This window comes from Calidris pugnax, unplaced genomic scaffold (assembly GCF_001431845.1).
Source record: "Calidris pugnax isolate Ruff unplaced genomic scaffold, ASM143184v1 scaffold20, whole genome shotgun sequence".
In the NCBI taxonomy this organism is placed as follows: Eukaryota; Metazoa; Chordata; class Aves; order Charadriiformes; family Scolopacidae; genus Calidris; species Calidris pugnax.
The window spans coordinates 14,045,211-14,067,116 of record NW_015094510.1 but is presented as its reverse complement, the minus strand read 5'-3'; the positions used below and the strand labels follow the sequence as shown (position 1 = coordinate 14,067,116).

Sequence of the window (21,906 nt, the reverse complement as noted above, 5' to 3'; positions counted from 1 at the left end):
TTGCTTAAAAAAGATGGATTTTCTGATTATAAGCCCTGCAAATTGAAACTCAAATTAGATTTTCTCATCTTGTGTACTACCATCTTATAATTAAATCTGCAAATCTTGAGGTTTTATTACTTCTGCTACCACTAGCTCTTCCAGCTATAGTGCAGGGATTATACTGCATATGTATAAACCTGTAGTTATGTACAGACACAGAACCATAGAAATAAAAGCACTGGACGACATAAGAGCTGCCAGCTGAGTGTGTGTTCCCCAGCAGGAACTCCAGCCACACCATGTCCTGCCCACGAGTCCAAAGGGAATTCTCCACAGCCTTAAGGTCAGGCTCAGCAAAAATACCTTAAGGATGGTTAGGAGAAGGATGATAAACTGCCAACTCCATTGCAAGATCAAATCTAGAGCTCCTTAAAATAATACCTATTTTAATTAATAATTTTCATGCCAACTATACTTATATATATATAAGTGTTTTAAAGTAGCAAATTTACATTATTTCTTTTTTTTTTATACCAGGACTTCCCTTTACCAGGTTTAGTACATATGCTCCTCCCTAGCAGAGTATTTACAGACATGGAAAAATAGGTAAACATCAGGGTATTTATTTTGCATACAAATATTTACAGAAAAATACTTAAAAAATTAAGTATTCAAAGTTGAATTGACTTCACTTCAAAAAAGCTTCATGCTTTTATGCTATAAAAACATATTGCCTTTACTGTGCTCAAATTTACTATTCAGATCTCTGGATTTTCTTATAAGAGCTTTCTTTTGTGCTTCGTCAAATCGATTGACTTTGAGATCCTGGTCTCGGTCAAATGGCCTTCTTTCTTGAGGTTTGTTCTTTTCTTCGGACGCTTTGCTCTTTAGCTTTTTCTGATGTATGTCCATGAGAGATTCCGACCTCTTTGACTCCTGGAAAAACAGGAAGAAGGAAGAGGAAATAAAAGTACTACAAAGTATCAACAACGTACAGAAAATCCAAATGGAAAGATGGGAATTAGGAAGGCTAAAATCCCAGAAAAAGATGACACAGCTTAGTAACTGGAAAATAGAACAATAACTTTAGCATACACAAAGCAGAAAGTGTGTGTAATCTTGTCCACAGGGAATAAAATACTAATAATTCAGTGATGTTAAAGACACCAATAATGTTGTTGAATCTCCACACACATGAGATAAATCATAAAAATAATGCAAAAGAAATATAAAAGTTGCTCTGCTATTATTACCAGAGACAAACGAAGACAACAAGTCAAGAGAAATATGTCAAAGTACAGGCCCAGTTTCTTACACAGGTGCCCTAAGCATCTGGTTTTGGTCACTGCGAGGGGCAGGGACAAGCCTGTTCAATCTCACTCTCAAGCACTACTGCGTTTTTTATGTCTGCTCTTAACTTTTCAGTGTTTGAATCATCTGTTGCAAGCCCACAGAAAGTCACAGGTTTGAGCTAGAGCATGTGTTTTGCCAAGTCAAGGCCTTTACTAGCATTTACTAAAGAGCATAGAATCATAGAATTGCCCAGGCCAGAAGGGACCTCCAAAGGTCATCTAGTCCGACCCACCCGCAGTCAGCAGGGACACCCCCAACTAGACCAGGTTGCCCAGGGCCTCGTCGAGCCTCACCTTGAATATCTCCAGGGATGGGGCCTCAACCACCTCCCTGGGCAACCTGTTCCAGTGCTCCACCACCCTCACAGTGAAGAACCCCCTCCTAATCTCCAATCTAAATCTGCTCTCCTCCGTGTTTAAAGCCATTGCCCCTCGTCCTGTCACTGCAGGCCTTTGTAAACAGGTTCTCCCCAGCCTTCCTGTAGGCCCCCTTCAGGTACTGGAAGGCCGCTATTAGGTCTCCCCGGAGCCTCCTCTTCTTCAGGCTGAACAACCCCAGCTCCCTCAGCATGATCCAGCCCAAATACAACATAAAACTTTTGCTGATTTCACAGAGCAGCTTTAGTTCTCACAAGACTATGTGCCCCCCCGCTTAACCCAGATAAAGTGTATTTCTGTATCCTTAAGTAGTCAACTTCTCAGACTCTCAAATCATTACAAATCAGCCAGAAGACCAGTCCAAATCAATTCTTTCATCAGAAAGTGCAGCTCTACTTTCTCACGTCTAGCAACACAAGATCTTTATTCTAAAGATTCATTTTCCTTCACTCCCTGTGGGTACACTTATCACACACACAAATTAACAATTCATACGTGACATAAGGAATGATTCTCATGGAAAACAGAAAATGGACACCACTTATTCCTGGTGTAACTGCAGTAGGGTTGATGGAATGGCACCAGAGAATGTATATGGCATCAGCACTGAACAAATTAACTCTAAGAAATTATTTTAAGAACTAAAGCTCCTGTTCTATGAAAGCATCCTTGATAAAGGCCAGTGGAGAAAGAAATAGGGAAGAATAGAGGAAAAGAAACTTTAGAAGAAAAAAAAACCAAACTAGCCACCTGAAAATTAGAAGAGAGCTGATTTAAAAAAACAACAACCAAACAACAAAAAACCCACATAACAAAACAATCCAAGAAACACTGATATTAAACAAGATGTCTTTTTCAGGTTTTTTTGGGAGAACTCCATTAACCTTAGAAACAGTAAAAGGCCTATATATGTTATATTCTGGCAATGGTAGAGAGCAAAACATGTAGTTTTACATCACAGTTATATTACTACATTCACAATGACAGTAGAAACAGACAATACAGCAGAAATTTAAGACAGTACGCTAATAGCTCTGGATTTGCAGGCCTCTAAGAGGGACACGTGGTTTAATGAACTACAAATAAATTATTAAAAGTGCCAGATAAACTTCAATCACGTAATATAAGCCAAGGCTGCAATTCTCAAGTTAATTATACTCTCAGGAGACAAGAATTATACTCTCAGGCCATAAATCAGGGAAGAAGTGGAATGCCCAGCTGTAAGGCAGGTAGCAGCCCGTATGCTCTGGCGGACAGGGACGGCAGACAGAAAAGTGAGAGACGATTTGACATGGAGTTTGGATTCCTAGTAATCAACATCTGTCTGTGAAAATTATCTGCTTCTGCAGAGATTGAGGAAAATTTCATGTAATAATGCTGTTGTAATGAGTAGGTAATGCAATCAATCAATGTAATTAATGCACCGATCTGCTTAGCCCATCAAGCTTCTTTTGTGTTAATGCATATTTTGTCCTGAAAGTTAAACCTTTACTACTGTTTTATTCTTGGGATGTTGGTAATTCGGTGAAGCAAGCTAATATTTGAATTAAGGTTGTCAACTCCCAGCAACCATGTCCTGATATGAGGATGATTTAAGAAAAACACCACCTAAGATTGAGACAATATACAGAAACCCCAATTCTGTCACATTGTTTTCAGCAGCAGCTTGGGGACCCAATTCTACTCTTGTTGAAGTCAATGGTAAATGTTCTAATGACTTAAACAGCAGTAGGTTTGGGCACTAAAAGGGAAGACTGTAGTGGCATCACCATGGAGACCAGCAGCGCTAGAAATGAGAACCAAAAGAAAAGAGTGAAGAATTAAAGGAAATGAAGGAGGAGGAAGTATTTTGCTTACATTGTATGAAGTCACCTGCTCAACAAGTCTCTTGTCTCTCCCAGATAATACAATTTCTTCATTATCCTTACTGGTTGACTTTTTTGCCTCTTCTCTTTCCTGATGAGTAGAAGCAAATAACATGCTATAGTAATCAGAATGTCTGGAGTAAAAAGCAAGGAAATCTATATTTACTTTAATTAAATCTGAAGAGTAGAGGCCATGATAAAGGCCACCTGGTATTTTTTGCTCAGCTTGATAGAACAAGAAACTGGACACACTGTAATTGGAAATTCAATGAGCTGATACAGAGTACCTGACTACTGCAGAAGGGAAAGGGAATAAATGAATATCAATGTTACTTCAAAATCATTATTTCTTTACCTTTACCTCTAAGCCTGAAAGAATAAGTTCTGGTAACAAAGAAAAATCTGGAAAAGAACTCCTCATTGAACAGCTCAGTGTATCTTTACTTTGTTTCCACACAACATCAACAACATACATGCTGCCTGCAGGTGTACACGAATGAATAAATGTTCACCTTGGCTTTTCTCTCTCTGTCAGCTGGAGTATCTGTCCAAATAGATCTATCGCCTGATTTGTCATCAGCTCTCCTCTTGAATGTTCTTGGGCCAAATCCAAAGCTTTTCAATTCAGGTGGAAGCTCTGTCATCCACGATTCCCTGGTAACTTGCTTGGGTTCATCCTTTACAAAAGAAATAGAGGGGGAAGAGAGAGTGAAAAAAGCGTAATCAAAAACTGCCGTCTGAATCTCTTAGCTTCCTGCAGAAATCATGGATTTTTCTTTCTTTTAACAATTGCAAATACTTGGCATCCCAACTAGAACTGCAACTGGATTCACACAAAAACCAGGCAAAAAACCCCACAAATACACTCTGGCAACAAAACATTAGAAATTAAGAAAACCAACTTACGCTGTCTGCCGAGGTAAGTTTTTCCTTCATTCTCTGGGCTCTGCGTTCAAATTCTTTAGTCACATCAGACTCCACTGGTCCTTTTGCAGGCATTGGGCCTATGAAATCGTCGTCTTCCTCACTACTATCTGTTACCTTCCAAAAATAAAAACATTTCTTTCAACCATAGCGCTAAGACCATCAAGAAACACTTCAGCTTCACGGGATTAGAATTATTTTTGTCTAGCAGAGCATCCAAACCTAACCCAATGCATCTGCCAGCCAGACAACAAAAATTTGACTTAAAACTCCAGATTAGACCCGTTCTAGCACTTTAACAAGGATACTTAGTCTCCGTGTTTCCAAAAGCAGCATCTCTTGTCCAAGGCAAAACCACAGGTAAATACAGCAGCGATACACAAATTGTGTATCTTTACATTCACACCCCCAGCTGTGTAGTATCTGCCAGTCTGATCTCATGGTTCTGCCATTCCCTTCTCCGACCCCTTTTGACATTGCACTCCAAGCATTTATTTGGAGAACAGCTCAAAAAACTAAGTTAACAAGAATCTTTGTGGAGGCCAAGGGTTGTACAGAAACTTCACAGGTTCCTTCAAGTTAATACAGTACAAATGTGGACGGAGAAAGAACTAGACAGAAAACGATGATGCCAAAATGCCCTGGAAGCAAAGCCAAGGTGCCCAATATCTGCACTAGCAAAAAGATTTAGCTACAGCCTGAATGTGGGTGACAAAGCAATGGGAGCAGGGTGACGACAAGGCTGCATGCTCAGGAAGAACAGAGCATTACTTCAGAATATAAGGCGGTGGCAAAGAAGTTTCAAATGAAGGATGAAGAAGTCAGGGGGGAATGGCTTGTTTTTGTCATGCCAAACTTGGTTACCAGGTGGACATCCTAGAACCAAGACACGACACCACTAGAGAAGATAAGGGCTCAAGAGCAATGAGCAGTGGAAAAACATATCAGGAACCTTCTGTGTAAAATAATGTGCCTGAGGCACAGGTGACTCGGTGGAGAATACAAGAATGGAGCACAGAACCTCACTATAAGAGTCACCTAAAGGGGGCATGGGGAATGGAGAATGAGTGAAAGGGGGAGGAGAGCAGGAAAGGTATCCTGCTACACTGAGTTCAAGCCTAATTTCACTGAATTTCACTGAATTTTAGAATTGGAAGGGACCACAGAGATCATCTAGTCCAACTCCCCTGCTGAAGCAGGATTGCCTAGAGCTTGTCAGAGCATGTTACTCAGGACTGCATCCAGGTGGGTCTTGAAAATCTCCAAAGAAGGGGACTCCACAACCTCCCTGGGCAGCCTGTTCCAGGGCTCTGTCACCCTCACTGTGAAGAAGTTTCTTCAGGCTATAATACTTCAGGCTATGAGCAGTGGGACGCTGTAGAGGGATTTGGGCTAAGGAAGGCAGCAGGTGTGAAAGAAGCCATTTTACTCCTATGTGTGCCATTTGCTACAGAAACTGGAGGGCTTTAATGACACTGCTCCAAGCTCGTTGAGCAAGCTGGCCCCATCTGCCTTTAGGAGTCAGCAAAGGTAAGACCAGTGGAGAAGGCAAGCTTCAGGTAAGAGACAGCAAGAGACACAGCTACGTGTGGCTGTGGAGACCACAAGGTGCGAGAAAAGGCTTAGCACATTTAATGGCTGCAGGACCAGTTGGGTGAAATGGGTCTGAAAGACTGAGGAAGCTGAGAAATAGCTGGTCACTTATAAACACAAATACTGCGATTAGGTAACACCAGTTTCCCCCATCATTTTTCTGAAAAACATTTACATAGTCAAGCTTTCACTAATTATCTACCACTGTGCTTCAACTTTTTAGAGAACGGAGTGACTACATTCTCTCTCTCTTCTAAAGAAGGAGCTGGTGGGGAAAAGGAATAACCATCTTGAGTGGAGGCCAAGGGTTGTACAGAAACTTCACAGGTTCCTTCAAGTTAATACAGTACAAATGTGGACGGAGAAAGAACTAGACAGAAAACGATGATGCCAAAATGCCCTGGAAGCAAAGCCAAGGTGCCCAATATCTGCACTAGCAAAAAGATTTAGCTACAGCCTGAATGTGGGTGACAAAGCAATGGGAGCAGGGTGACGACAAGGCTGCATGCTCAGGAAGAACAGAGCATTACTTCAGAATATAAGGCGGTGGCAAAGAAGTTTCAAATGAAGGATGAAGAAGTCAGGGGGGAATGGCTTGTTTTTGTCATGCCAAACTTTGGTTACCAGGTGGACATCCTAGAACCAAGACACGACACCACTAGAGAAGATAAGGGCTCAAGAGCAATGAGCAGTGGAAAAACATATCAGGAACCTTCTGTGTAAAATAATGTGCCTGAGGCACAGGTGACTCGGTGGAGAATACAAGAATGGAGCACAGAACCTCACTATAAGAGTCACCTAAAGGGGGCATGGGGAATGGAGAATGAGTGAAAGGGGGAGGAGAGCAGGAAAGGTATCCTGCTACACTGAGTTCAAGCCTAATTTCACTGAATTTCACTGAATTTTAGAATTGGAAGGGACCACAGAGATCATCTAGTCCAACTCCCCTGCTGAAGCAGGATTGCCTAGAGCTTGTCAGAGCATGTTACTCAGGACTGCATCCAGGTGGGTCTTGAAAATCTCCAAAGAAGGGGACTCCACAACCTCCCTGGGCAGCCTGTTCCAGGGCTCTGTCACCCTCACTGTGAAGAAGTTTCTTCAGGCTATAATACTTCAGGCTATGAGCAGTGGGACGCTGTAGAGGGATTTGGGCTAAGGAAGGCAGCAGGTGTGAAAGAAGCCATTTTACTCCTATGTGTGCCATTTGCTACAGAAACTGGAGGGCTTTAATGACACTGCTCCAAGCTCGTTGAGCAAGCTGGCCCCATCTGCCTTTAGGAGTCAGCAAAGGTATGACCAGTGGAGAAGGCAAGCTTCAGGTAAGAGACAGCAAGAGACACAGCTACGTGTGGCTGTGGAGACCACAAGGTGCGAGAAAAGGCTTAGCACATTTAATGGCTGCAGGACCAGTTGGGTGAAATGGGTCTGAAAGACTGAGGAAGCTGAGAAATAGCTGGTCACTTATAAACACAAATACTGCGATTAGGTAACACCAGTTTCCCCCATCATTTTTCTGAAAAACATTTACATAGTCAAGCTTTCACTAATTATCTACCACTGTGCTTCAACTTTTTAGAGAACGGAGTGACTACATTCTCTCTCTCTTCTAAAGAAGGAGCTGGTGGGGAAAAGGAATAACCATCTTGAGAAACCAAGGTAGTAAAACACTTCCCTCTCTCTGCGTACAAACAAATAAAAAATGCAAAGATATAAGACTTTCATAATAAATTGCAGTGTAAAATAGTTGAGGATGAAAGACAAATTCCACACCGCGTTTTAATTGAAGAAGCATGTCGCATTTCCTTTCTCATTAGTCTTAAATTCAATTCACTCCATTACCACCTGCCTCAAACAAGATGAAATTAAACAAACGTTAAAAAATACTGCCATCAAGTTTGAAGAGGAAAATCAATACAAAGTGAAGAGTCAGCATGGAATAAACTGCTGTCAAAAATGTACCAGAGTACAAAATATTTAAATAAATTAAAACAGAATAAACAAAAAAATTACTCATCATATTCAAAGGATAAAAAAAAAAAAAAAGAGTATTATTAGGAAGAGGGAAAAAAAAACAAAGTTCTGTAATGGCTGTAACAAAGCCCATGCTAGAAGATCTATTTAGGAGAAAAGAGGGTTTTTTTGTTTGTAAAATATGTAAGGAGACCAGTTTTGACATCCCTGCCTCAAGGGATTTGTCATTATGATAAATTGCTTAATCATTAGTTGGAGTTGTAAGACGATGAGTATCTTAAAAATGTCAGACAATCACTCTTCATGAAGGATTATGACAACATTCCCTGTAGGAGGCTGGAGAATGATATACTTCACGACTACTAATCATAAAAGTGAGGTTCCAGGGCAGCTTCTGCCTCATTCCTTCCTAGAATGTCCCACAGTGTCTGAGAGTTAAACTTAAAAATGTACGTATTTTAGAAACAAACAGAGTAACTGTGGAAACACAACTTGTTTCTCTCAAGGAATTAATATTTTGTTTATCATAGCATGACAGAGATTCAATTGCCTAAACTCTGGTATCCAGCGCTATTTTTGATGTCTTGGGGTATCCTGGCTGGCTTAAGAGGGGCTGCTCAAGAAGGATGTTTCTCTGTGGTGCTACTCCCTGTCTGCCAGCCCACTGCAGAACATTCAGATCCCTCAGAACGGTACCAGAGGCCCACATTTAGGGAGCTGAATCTTCCCTGTACATCTAGCTGTATTTTGTCACACTATGCATTATTTTGTGGCTAGGAATTAAATTACAGGACACAAACCAAAAATTAGTGTCAGTGTCGCTCTCCTGCTCCACTTTACTCCCAGTTACAGGTATCATCTTGCTAATGATAAGAACAATTAGTGAACACTGTAGAGTCATTCTTAATTGCATTATTTTGGATAGACCTATTTAACGCATCCACTAATAAATATTTTTAACGAGGTGAAAATACGTGAAATACTCAATCATTTGCTCCCCCATCCGCAACGGAGTAAAAGCTTGAATTATAAGTAAATATTTTCATTCTAACAGGTTGCATTACTTCTTTAGTGTCTTTCAAAATTTGAACTTTGCCAAGATGTTCACTTGTCAGGGACGTCACACCAAAAGAAAGAACGGAAAAACATTAGGAAGAATGAGTGTGACTGCAGCTCAGGGTGCCTAGAGCTCTTGTGTTCATTGAGTGCATCATCCGTCTAACAGCAAAATCACAACAAACAAGACCAGCCTTTTCCTTTTTTAAGGCTTATTTATGCTACAGTATTTGACTCAGGCAAAAATATGCCAGACACTTTCTGGTCTAAAATTAAACCGTCAGGCTAACAAGTATGTCTAGGAGACTTTTTCAGGCTCCTACTTGTTTAAGCATTTCAGACAGCTTCTACAAAAACAAAAGGCTTCTGTTTTCACAAACCTGGGTTTGGAATTCTGATGAAACAGACGGTCCTATGGCACATCTGCTATTCCCGGTGTCCTGCGAAGGTTTCCTAAAGCCAGGCGGTAATGCAGGACCTATAATGGGCCTTGGGGGGGAAAAAAAAAAAAAAAAAAAAAAAGAAAATCGTGGTTGAAAAAAGGCAGTAACATACCCAACATGGACAGTACATTAAACGACATCCTTCCACTGTTTGCTGCGGGGAAAAAAATGTAACAGATTAGTATAAAAATAAAAACCAAATGTTGATGAGAAGTGACTCCGGTTCCTCCCGTGCCAAGTGTGCCCCCTATGCACACACCATAGAAATAACTGAGTAAGTTTATTGGTTTTCCAGGAGGACCTCTGCACAGAGCTGGGATGCAAGAAAATCAGGAAAGTTGCAGCACTCAGTCAAGGAAATCCACTTTTTCCTTCCCTAGCTTCCTTCACCAGATTCAAGAACAACGAAAGGTAGGAGGTCAAATACATGCTACTCTCTCTCTAGTAACAAAGCCAATTTTGCTCATTCTTGCCTTGCACCACAGTTTCACCATCCTTCAATAAACAGAATCAGTGAACTCCTCTCATTTTAAGTTTATTTTCCCTCGGAGTGGGGATGAGATAATAAAAGCTTTGTGATGCCAGGTAACTTCACTAATTTGTTTTCACATAGCAACTCTGCAAGCAGCATAATTCAATTGTCTCCAGGCGCACAGAAAGAAAGGTGAGAATCTCTTTTCAGTGGTAAAAACAGTTCAAAGCACATTACAAACTGTGCTTTCAATACTGAAAAGACTTCTGTATATGACTTCCTCTTAATACTCCACCATCATATTCTTTAAAGCTTATAAAAGCTAATTAAAACCCCAACCAATTATCACCTAAAGAAATATCCAAGTGACAGTATGCTCACAATGTATCAGCCGAGACTTTGTTTATTATGATCTTCAGTTTCTGAGCTTTAGGGCAATCAAACGTAACACAACAGGAATTGAATTATGCTAATTACGGTCTTCTACTAAATCCCATGTAATCTAATCAGCACAGCCCTGCTGTAGTGATATTATTGTCAGGATTTGAAAAGGGGAAAAAGCAGGAAGTCCTGCCAGAAAGCCAACCACAGATAAAAAGACACAAGCAATGAATGTGAGCTCAGGCCAGGACAAGGGCACTGGTGCGAGTTCAAACACGGGCAGTGTGTTTGAAGTCCCACTCCCACCTAGCTGCTGCAAAATAGAAACAGCTTTTCTTTTCCTCTGGTCCGTTCTGACTGCTTTCTTGTCAAGGCCATATTTTAAATTCCCACTGTAAGTCACAGAGACTGGATTTAAACCTATATAAATATGGTCAAAATAATCTTTTATTTTGGTATACAAGTACCTTTATTTTGCACGGATAGACAGTTAAATCAAGCTATAAAAAAAGCTTTCTACTAAAATATATAAGAACATCTATGTTGTGGGCCGTATCCGTGCAACTTGTGAAAAAGAACAGATCTCAAATACACTGCCTGGCTTCTGCCACAGCTCAAAGGCTCTTCCAAGGAACACAAAAATGGTTCCCATAGTCATCCTTCCCACGCTTTCCATTTCTATGCTTTTTTTTCTGCACATGAATAACCCTGTTGTTCAGGTCTTTCCTCAGCAGCACACAGTCGACATGATTCTTGACAGTTTCCTGGATGTCCAAAGGCTCTCTGAACAGGTGAAGTGAATCTAAATAAAACTCTGTTAAACATATTTTTCTGCTGTTGGCAGCTGCGGTACTTATCTATACACATTAAAAAAAAAACACCCCAAGCTTATCATGAGTTAAGCTTTCATTTAAGGAATATTGGATTTCATATACAGCAAAGAATGCTTTCCTGTCCTTGGACTTGGAATCCTTGCTAATACATGTTTCAAGATGAGCATTTCAGCATTCTTCTGATGTACAACATAAAATTTTTTTTGAGATAACCTTTGCTCTTTACCTCGATGTGTGAATACTTCGGGAATATTTACTAGTGCTGCACTTCTGTCTAACACTGATAAACAACAATATCCTTTCCAAAGGTGAAGGAAATCTGTTCATATATATATATTTTATGCTGGAACGATTCAAACAATTTTTAATAAACTTCAAATTGCCTGCTCCTAATCACAAATACGCTGCTTCGACAAGTCTGGAAAATATGCGACAGAACAAAAGCTTTTCTAAAAAGAAAGAGTATGTCCCACAGAGCTAATAAACAGTATGGCCATACGCTGAAACAAACAGCCTGCACTCGTTTCAATTATTCATGGCTAGATTGTCAGCTGCCAGTCTGCTCCAGGCGAAGGGCAATGCAGCAGGGAGACAGTTAACAGCATTGTGTCTCAGCACAACCAGACTGCCAGGTGTACGGGGGTGGAAGACAGACACGGCTCTTCCCACACATCACACCTTTCCCACCTATTCAGGGAATGGGGCTGGCTGGAAAACAGCTCCTCTCAATCTGCTTTCTCGGTGCCTGCTAGGAGTATGGTGAGCTAGAACAAAAAAAAACCCTCCCCAAAACTAGCAAGTGCTTTTTATTGCTTTAATCTCTCATACTCACAGACACAGAGCAGATTCTTGCCCTCTGAATGTAAATGCAAGTTACCCACCATAAACTGCTACATTTGGGTGAACATACAAAAGACTAAGATCATAGAATCATAGAATCATAGAATCATTGAGGTTGGAAGAGACCCTTGGGATCATCGAGTCCAACCATCTACCCTACTCTACAAAGTCCTCCCCTACACCAGGTCCCTTAGCACTGCATCTAAACGGCCCTTAAACACAGCCAGGGATGGTGACTCCACCACCTCCCTGGGCAGCCTGTTCCAATGCCCTGTCACTCTTTCAGTGAAAAATTCCTTCCTCATGTTCAATCTAAACCTACCCTGTTGGAGCTTGAAGCCGTTCCCTCTCGTTCTACTGTTAATTACCTGTGAGATTATATGATGGGTGACCAGCTGCGTTACCGCTCGTCTCTCTACCCTTCAAACTACAAGTTGCCTCTTCCCCTTTTCCTTTTTTTACTCTTTGACATAACATTTTACCAGAAGAGCATTCATGTCAAAAATCAAGAAAGCTACCTCCACTGATGCTAAAAGCGACAAGCATTTATTTGCTTTATTACAGATCACATTATTTTTAGTGACTTCCTAAATTTTGTAATTAAAATAACACATGATGTATATGAAACGTAACAAAAAGAAAATATGTTACTCTTGGGATCATCAAAGCACCAAATGAGCCCACTAAGAATTATATCCACAATTACAAAAGAGTTTGTTGATTACAATAAAGCATGACCCAACAGATAAAGAGAATTCTTCCAAATAGCCTGAAGTTACATAAATTCTTTCTTTCCTAACTGCTGCCAAGCACCATAAAAATTTATCCAAACTAAAAAAAATTCAACTTTGAAATTTCCTTTGAGATGGTATACTGCATACGCAGCTTGACAACAAAATGAATCACTTCCCTAGAACTGAAAACTTATACCTGACAGATAAGTATTGATTTATTTTATCTACCAGCTCCCTGTTGCTCTAAGGAAGATAATAGTGATCAAGGGACTCTCTTGTACTTTTCATCAATAAGCATCCCCTTGGACGTACCAGTTTCACTACGGATTATAATTTCAAATTATACGAGGACATGCATAGATTGATGTAACGACTAGAAGGCTACAAGATACAGAACTCTAAATTCTGCATAGAAAAATCCATAAATACTTTTTTTGGGCAAGTATTTTATAATTGCGTGCAATCAAATGGAAAGATTCCCGATAGAGGCTATAAATAATGCTTATTTGCTTAGACCTGACAGCTTGCTTTCTAGAAACCTACACTGTTCAGATCATTATTTAGGTGTCTCTAGGTAAAAAACTAATCCTTGGTGCATTACCAAATGACACTTCCAATAGTCTGCATTGTATTGCACCACACAAAAGCTAACTGCCCTACTCCATTCACAGCCCACAATAAACTACAGAACTATGGGCCTTTGTACCTGTAATTTGTCTCTTCTGCACTGAGACCCATCATAAGAAATGGAAGAAATCTGACATTCAAAATGTAACTCAGTTCACATTTTTTTCTTTTTCTCTCCAACTTTCCAACCAGGACCAGGAGAACCGTGTGTTCTGTTTCAAGAGAATGCTGTTCCTGCTCTCAGACTGTGGAGGAAGCAATTCTAATCATCTGAATCTGAAGTGCACAACTGAAGTGTTCTGTAATAGCACCACAAAATATTTTATCTAAAATAATTGTGTTTTAAGGAAAAGAACCTGAATCTAATTCCATTTTAATTACCTCTCTGGAGAATCATCCTGTTTTTTAAATCCAGGAGGAAGACCGGGCCCAAAAAAGCCATCATCATCATCATCATCTTCCTGAATTCTTTTTGGCTTTCTGAAAATACAAAGATTTCACTTAATAATTACCTTGACATGCATAGCAATTATCTACATTTTTAAAAGGAAAAAAAAATACATAAAATTATTTCAGACAGTCTTATGTACTAAATATCCTGCTGTTACCAAGGAAACAGTGCAAAAGGATCCAAAATAATTTGAAGCAATTAAAAAATTGGGAGCATAAGCTTCACTCCAAAAACGCTCTGACATTTAAAAAAAACATTAAGAATGCTTTTGCTGTAGAAAGAGTAGTAAAATGTTGAAATACCATTTTCTAGTCAGAAAGTAATTTTAAATTCAGCACACTTCTTTCTCCATGTTTCTTTTTTTTTTTTATATTGTCTGCATTTTGACTAGTATATTTCCCAGTTCAGTTCTACTGAACTGAAAAACTGTTGAATAAGACAACAGGAGAAAAGTGAGCAATAATTACTCTAACACTCATTAATATGGCATAATGCCCTTCAAGTCCTTTATACAAGGCCTAGCACAAACACAAATGTCTTAACACAGCAACTGTGAGTAATCAACTCCACCAAATGAGAGTATGTGCAGAATCCTGTTATTTGCTAAATAATTTGATTTTTTTTTTCCATTAGAGGTGACTTAATTGAATTCATAAATTCATGCCGATAAATATTTCTTATGACCTCTCAATGACCAGAAACATGGCAAAACTCAAGTACCAAATACTTATATACATGATAAGTGGTGTCTGTCCTTAGTATAAACAAGAAAAATACTAAGGACTTTATTACTTCAATTGCAGAACTAAAATAAAACATGTACATACAGAGATCTGATTGCCCTAAATGACTTAATTCCACTCAAGGGTGTCAAATGGGTTGGTTGAACTTTCTTGACTGCAAAGAACATGCAGAACACATCATCCAAGTTTTACATACAGGGTTCTGTATGTGAAAAGGTACAGGGTTTACCTTTCTAGTGATATAATACTGTCCTTTTGTCAAAATTTATGCAGACACATTTCATTTACAATACAACGGAAATATACAAATAGCCTAAGAACATACTCACTTGGGTGCTGGATCTCCTTCTGTCTCCTCTTCAGAATCTCTGTTTGTGTCTCTGGTTGGAGGAAGAGATTCGGAGTCATCATCACTGTCAGGAGTTTCTGAGCTACAGCTGCTTTTATAGCCTGGAGGCAGCGCTGGTCCTGCGACTGAACATCCAGAGTTACATGGGATACTTATTAAACATTCCAAATTAAACATTCCAATCTATCTTACTATCCCCAAAACACGTATCTATCTGGAATGAAGTCTATTCAATCATTGCTCTGTCTAGTATTTAGAGGAGGCATCTAAACAAACTTCTGGAAGTTACTTTTTTCAGCACCGTATTTCAATTAACAACCCCCCCTCCCTAATTAAATTAGCACATTACTAATCCATTACTACACGAGTGTCATCTGGAACAGGACTAGAAAGCCCTACTTTATCTCACAACTGATTTACAATGCATATAGTATAAACCGGTACATTTAAAAGAAACTATCACTTTAATAAAGCATTAGAAGCTCATTAGTGAGGAATCACATCATTTGTACGTAGACAGAATGGGAGACCCTAGATTAGTGGAATTTAATTGCCAGCCTGCTTTAGGAATGCTTCAACAATTAAGGTTATTCCCAGTTCAGCTAAACGTGAAGTGCAGGCACAGACTTAAGTGCTCTGCTGAAAAAGGGATGATTTAGGCATTCTGATTTCAAAGAATCATTGCTGTCAGAAGCTGGGGCAGCACATGGAGCTTCACCCTCTGGAGTAATGAGGAGGGGGGCAATGGAAAAATTCAGATGGTAGCAGTGCTAACAGGCCTCAGCATTTTCTGGTACTGTCCCCACCAGAAGCACAGTCTGTTATAGACTTATTTGGATATAGTACCATGTACAATGGGTCCAAAAGTAGCTGAGCCACTGATCCTAACAGCAAATACTCCCCCAAAAGAGACACCCTCACACGCTCCATCGATACAGAGCCAGCTGGAGTAAACAAAGGCCAGCAATGGTCCCCAGATGCAGGGCAGCGCACGCAGGGCCAGCACCCCTTTACACACACAGCACGAAGAGCCATCCGATATCATGGAGATTTGATCCTACTGATGATTTAGCATCCTGAAATACAGACACCATCCCTCCTTTTAATATTTCAAGTATTGAGTCCCAGACTGACAGGACAGAAAGATGGTTTGGCGGGGAAAGGGCATTGTTAGCTTTATGAAAAGTCAAGGGTTAGATGAAAAGATGAGGTGCAATAAAACCACATAAATGAAGTGTACCAGGAAATTACATCTCCAGTTAAAGAACTACGAGTTTTTGATAGTGCAAAATAAAACCTGATACAGATTATGGTGCCATTGTTAGCTGACAAAGGATAGGCAGAAATTGAGTCCTTCAAGTGAGCTTCATAAAGCTTTTACTTATCTTCAGCACAAGACACAGAACAAGGACAGTCTACCAGCTACAAAGCATCCAGACACATCTGCCACTGTTTTTTGTTTTCTGTTTTAATGGGAGAGACTGCGACCAGGACATAAAAATCCATTTCAGCACTAAGAAGGAAAATACCACAATGCCTCAAGCCTATAAAGGTAAAGTAAGTTCAAGATGAGAGGGAACTAACAGATGAACGATAAATAGGAATAAAGACTGCTATCAAGAAGTCTCCCTTCTTGGTATGAGAAACACAACTGGATGAAAAGCACCTAAAAACCAGACAAATCCCACACAACAGCTTTCTCCAGCCACCTGATGCCCTGATACCATGAAAGCAGAGCTTCATCTGCTCTGAATGCAGATAGATTTGAGAAAAGACTCGGAGTGAAAGGAGCAAACTGAGCTGCAGCTGATACTGCAGAGGAAGAGACAAATTGCGAGCAGCTTTGTGAGCTGGAAAGAAGATGGAAACCCAAACTATTTAAGGAAGGAGACTGGTCTCACTGACATGCTGTCCACCATCAGGGCTAACATACATGCTCCCTATCCCAATTTCTCTCCTGTCAGGGCGACACAACTGTTTGCGTGGGCTACGCAACAAACTGGATCAGGGAACTTAGGATGCATAAAAATAACACTGCAAAATCCAGGGCTCCCCTGGAAGAACTGTTTGTTCGTGGAACCGCAGCCCAAGAAGGACAACCAGAAACAAAACAGAGACAGATTCACAAAGGGAAAATGGCATTTAAAGCCTGGGGAAGGAAAAATCATTGGACATGGTGAAAGCAGAGGAGGAGAATCAGGAGAGTGGGGATTAAAAATTAATACGGTCATGGTACTGACTGAGACAAATAATCAGCACAGACAAGGCTACAGCTATGGATTGGGGTGAAGTGGGGAGCTGCAGGAAAGAGTAGAGAGGAAGAAACAGGAATTGCTAAGCACAGATTGGGGGAGCAAAGAAAGGAAAAGGTAAGGAGGGAGGCCAAGACCTAATGAGAATTCTGTGAATGAAACGCAGGAGAGCTCAGAGTGTCAGAAAACTAAAATCAATGAGGTGAGGAAGAGGAATGGATGCAGCAATGGCAGAACAACAGGAAAAGCAAGGAAGTAACCAGAAGTCAGAACAGCTCAGAGCAGGACACCGGGATAAGAAAGCATGAGAAGAAAATTTTGGGGACAGAGAGGAGAGAAACAGAGCCAAGGATACATCTCAAGTCAGAGTGAAGTGAATGATTCACAGCTGCTAGAAGTAGCCATCTGAAGTTGCTCTGAGGTGACCTCTGCGTTGAGCCAGCTCTGGTGACTATACGCCTGAAAATTAAGCCAATTCAATTCAGAAACCAAATGAAAAATTGCTTTTTGTTGTTTTTGCTAGGTTAATTTCTGCTGTATTTGGTGATCCTAAGCAATCTACCATGCCATCAGACAGGCACTGGGATCCTCTCAAGGGCAGACAGGAGCAAGGCCTTTCACCTTCAGCGACAGTGACAGATCAACTCAGACACATCACATCAACTCATCTGTACTTTAGCAAATGCGACCTCGATGCTGAAACAGGCAAAGCCCCCTCCTGCATCTCTGGCTATTTTTAGCAATTCTCAGCATTTCTCTCCTGCTGGTACAAGGACAGCACAGAAGCAGGGACGAAAGGGGCCAAAGGAGTTGTGATTCTTCCAGCAGGAAAACATTCAGGCCAGCTTTCAAGTATCATCATGAAAATAAGAATCAGGAGATGAGTGTGTCCCATGGGTTGGGCGGTGACAAGCTGAAGAAGGAAAGGTAAAGGATTTACCAGGGACGAGCTTTTGAGTCTGTCCAACTACTGTTTGCTCCCATCCTGGTCCTGATTAAGGGTCACACTGTTTGAGTAGTGTCAGTTCTCTGACTCCCAACGGACATTGGCATCTCCTGGCAAAGTCCATTTTGGCTCCCCCTGTGCTGACCTAAAAGCAGAGCAGCAACTGACACTTTGCCTTAGTAACTCCCTCACCTTCTGAGGCAAAGGTGCACAAGGAAACTAAGAATCAAGCTGTTAACTCTGCTCATGTTTCACAATGGCAAACACCGCATGTTAAAATCAATGTGATTACACAAGCTACATTTACTACATCTTCTGTTTTTCTTCATTAAAAAAAAAAGGCAAGAATTTGCATGCTAAGTTATAACTATTAACACATCTGTTATGTCAGGTGCTGGAACTAGATGATCTTTAAACATCTCTTTTAACCCAAACCATTCCATGATTCACTTATCCATATAAAAATGAAAGAAATGCAAATTTAGGAATGGCTCAAGAGACGTTTATTTTGTTCACTACATCCAGCATGACAATGTCACATCGCAGACAGAAGGCAAATGCTTATCTGGCAGCCAAGAGGACAAATGGCATCCTGGGGTGTATCAGACACACATAACCAGCTGGTCAAAACAGGTGATTATCCCACTGTATTCAGCATTGGTGAACACTGAAGGAGGTTTAGACTGGGCACTAGGAAGCATCTCTTTACCAAGAGGTTGGTCAAACACTGGAATGGGCTTCCTAGAGAGGTGGTCGATGCCCCAAACCTGACAGTATTTGAGAGGCATTTGGACAATGCCCTTTATCACGTGCCTTAACTTTTTGTCAGCCCTGAACTGTTTGTTTGAATGGATTTAATTTTGGTTTTGTTTTGTTGGTTTGTTTTTTTTTTCCAGCCGCCCGGCTGCCGAGCCCGGAGCGGGGAGAGGCCGCCTGAGGCGGGCGGGAGGGGGGCCGCGGAGCCGTTGGGCTCGGAGCGGGGAGAGGCGGCCTGAGGCGGGCGGCCGCGGAGTCGTTGGGGCCTTCGCGCCTCACCCTGACTGAAGTCCTCATCCGGGTCCGCCTCGGGGTGGCGGGAGAAGCCGGGCGGCAGCGCGGGGCCGATGAGCTCGCGGGTCATGGTGGCGGGCGGGCGGGCTCAGCTCCAGAAGCCCCTCGGTCCCCGGTCCCGGTCCTACTCCACTTCCCCGTCCTGCCACCACCAGTGTCGCACTTCCGGCGTGGCCGAATGACGCATTCAACACCCCCCCCCGCCCATTCCTCGAGGCAAAGGTGCACAAGGAAACTAAGAATCAAGCTGTTAACTCTGCTCATGTTTCACAATGGCAAACACCGCATGTTAAAATCAATGTGATTACACAAGCTATATTTACTACATCTTCTGTTTTTCTTCATTAAAAAAAAAAGGCAAGAATTTGCATGCTAAGTTATAACTATTAACACATCTGTTATGTCAGGTGCTGGAACTAGATGATCTTTAAACATCTCTTTTAACCCAAACCATTCCATGATTCACTTATCCATATAAAAATGAAAGAAATGCAAATTTAGGAATGGCTCAAGAGACGTTTATTTTGTTCACTACATCCAGCATGACAATGTCACATCGCAGACAGAAGGCAAATGCTTATCTGGCAGCCAAGAGGACAAATGGCATCCTGGGGTGTATCAGACACACATAACCAGCTGGTCAAAACAGGTGATTATCCCACTGTATTCAGCATTGGTGAACACTGAAGGAGGTTTAGACTGGGCACTAGGAAGCATCTCTTTACCAAGAGGTTGGTCAAACACTGGAATGGGCTTCCTAGAGAGGTGGTCAATGCCCCAAACCTGACAGTATTTGAGAGGCATTTGGACAATGCCCTTTATCACGTGCCTTAACTTTTTGTCAGCCCTGAACTGTTTGTTTGAATGGATTTAATTTTGGTTTTGTTTTGTTGGTTTGTTTTTTTTTTTAAGGCAAATACATTTCTTCATCCATTTCACACAGAAATCCCCAATAAGATTTGTCAGTGCAACTGTACTACTATGGAGTTGATGTACACTGGGACAAAAAGCGGACAAACTAGGCTCAATAACCCAGATTAGATACTGCCAAAACACTTGGTATCACAAAACCAGATGATAAGCTTAACTTACTTTGTTCAGTGGATTCATACACAACACAGATATTTGCAACATATATCAGTATGTTGATAGAAAGAAAGCGAATAAGCCGTCGACACACAGATAAATAGGAGAGGCTGCCTCAGCTCAAACAAGTGTGAAGTCAGAGCTTCAGTACAAAGAAAGCCAAGCTACAGACTCGGAGCTTGATGTTGCTATGGTGTCAGCTAAGGCAGCAGCTTTATTCTTTCTTCCTACTGCTCCCTCTCCTGGATTGAAAAATGAGAAGAGCAGATGAGCACAGAAAACCTTTTCCATGGGAGCTGTTTTGATTGGAATAACGGGGCGATCTTTGAAATACTGCCGGAAACTGAATAGATGTAACACAAGTGATCTGAACTTGGATTAAAGAGAGGGAGTACGAAGGCTCAAAGTGCTGCTTCCAGAGCTATTATTGATACAGAACATCTAAGAGTTTAAGTGGGGGGAACTGAGCTGTGCTCCAGAAGAGCCAGATTGGCAGTCCACTGGTCTCAGAGAGATCCCACTTCTCAGCACCCAAGGCCCTGGCAGGGAAGGCACCACAGCCTCACCCACCACAGGCCAGTTCCACATCCCGAGGAAAGCTGACTGGAAAAATGAAAGCTTCATCAAATGTTTTGGTTTGACAAAGGAGGGCATGCTGCAAAGACCTCACCACCGCCTTTTTCTGCTGTCCTTCTAAGTTACTAACTTCACATGCAGAGCTACTGAAGAACGCAGGCCTAAAAGTGCAGACGGGACTCCAGCAGGCAAATCATCACCGAATCAATGCACTAGCTTTTTAAAAACAAGCTTAAAACCGTCTGATATCTGTAGAACTCCCCAATAACCTAATATATTAATTTTTTTCCTGAAAAAGTCAGTATAAAAACCACCCACAAAGGTTATCTCCAGCAGGGCACCACAGACCCAGCTGCCAAACGCCAGCTGCCAGAGCTGCCTTAACGCCCACCCTTCCCGTACCCGTACCACACCACCCTTCCCGTACCCGAGGCCCCCGCCGGGCCACAATCGCCCACAGAGGCAGGACACACACACACACGACGTGCTGGGGGGGACGACAGAGACACGCCGCCCGAGCCCGGAGCGGGGAGAGGCCGCCTGAGGCGGGCGGGAGGGGGGCCGCGGAGCCGTTGGGCTCGGAGCGGGGAGAGGCGGCCTGAGGCGGGCGGCCGCGGAGTCGTTGGGGCCTTCGCGCCTCACCCTGACTGAAGTCCTCATCCGGGTCCGCCTCGGGGTGGCGGGAGAAGCCGGGCGGCAGCGCGGGGCCGATGAGCTCGCGGGTCATGGTGGCGGGCGGGCGGGCTCAGCTCCAGAAGCCCCTCGGTCCCCGGTCCCGGTCCTACTCCACTTCCCCGTCCTGCCACCACCAGTGTCGCACTTCCGGCGTGGCCGAATGACGCATTCAACACCCCCCCCCGCCCATTCCTCCCTCCATCAGGTTTAACCCACCCTCGTGGCGAGCGGCTAAGCCCCGGAAGTGACGCGTTTTGTAGCGGCCGGCGGTGCGGGCCCCCACGAGGCGGTGGAAGCGGATCCGGGAGCCAGCGGCTGCATCGGGCC

The 21,906-nt window shown here is 42.1% G+C and overlaps 1 protein-coding gene across 2 annotated transcripts in view; it reads right to left on the bottom strand.

Moving 5' to 3' along the window:
• Window positions 1–585: 585 nt before the first annotated feature.
• Window positions 586–21,906, bottom strand: part of GPALPP1 (GPALPP motifs containing 1) — a 22,529-nt gene continuing 1,208 nt past the window's right edge. Inside the window, exons 1-8 of one of the 2 annotated variants that reach the window (XM_014966161.1) lie at window positions 19,228–19,396; window positions 14,975–15,119; window positions 13,833–13,931; window positions 9,502–9,610; window positions 4,484–4,618; window positions 4,090–4,254; window positions 3,570–3,668; window positions 586–918 (exon numbers count right to left, since the gene is read on the bottom strand). In XM_014966161.1, the coding sequence (XP_014821647.1) occupies window positions 700–918; window positions 3,570–3,668; window positions 4,090–4,254; window positions 4,484–4,618; window positions 9,502–9,610; window positions 13,833–13,931; window positions 14,975–15,119; window positions 19,228–19,312 (1,056 nt within the window). In that variant the 5' untranslated portion in view covers window positions 19,313–19,396 and the 3' untranslated portion in view covers window positions 586–699. Of the gene's footprint in view, window positions 919–3,569; window positions 3,669–4,089; window positions 4,255–4,483; window positions 4,619–9,501; window positions 9,611–13,832; window positions 13,932–14,974; window positions 15,120–19,227; window positions 19,397–21,906 lie in introns of those variants that run through there. The other variant, XM_014966162.1, reaches the window with a different exon arrangement.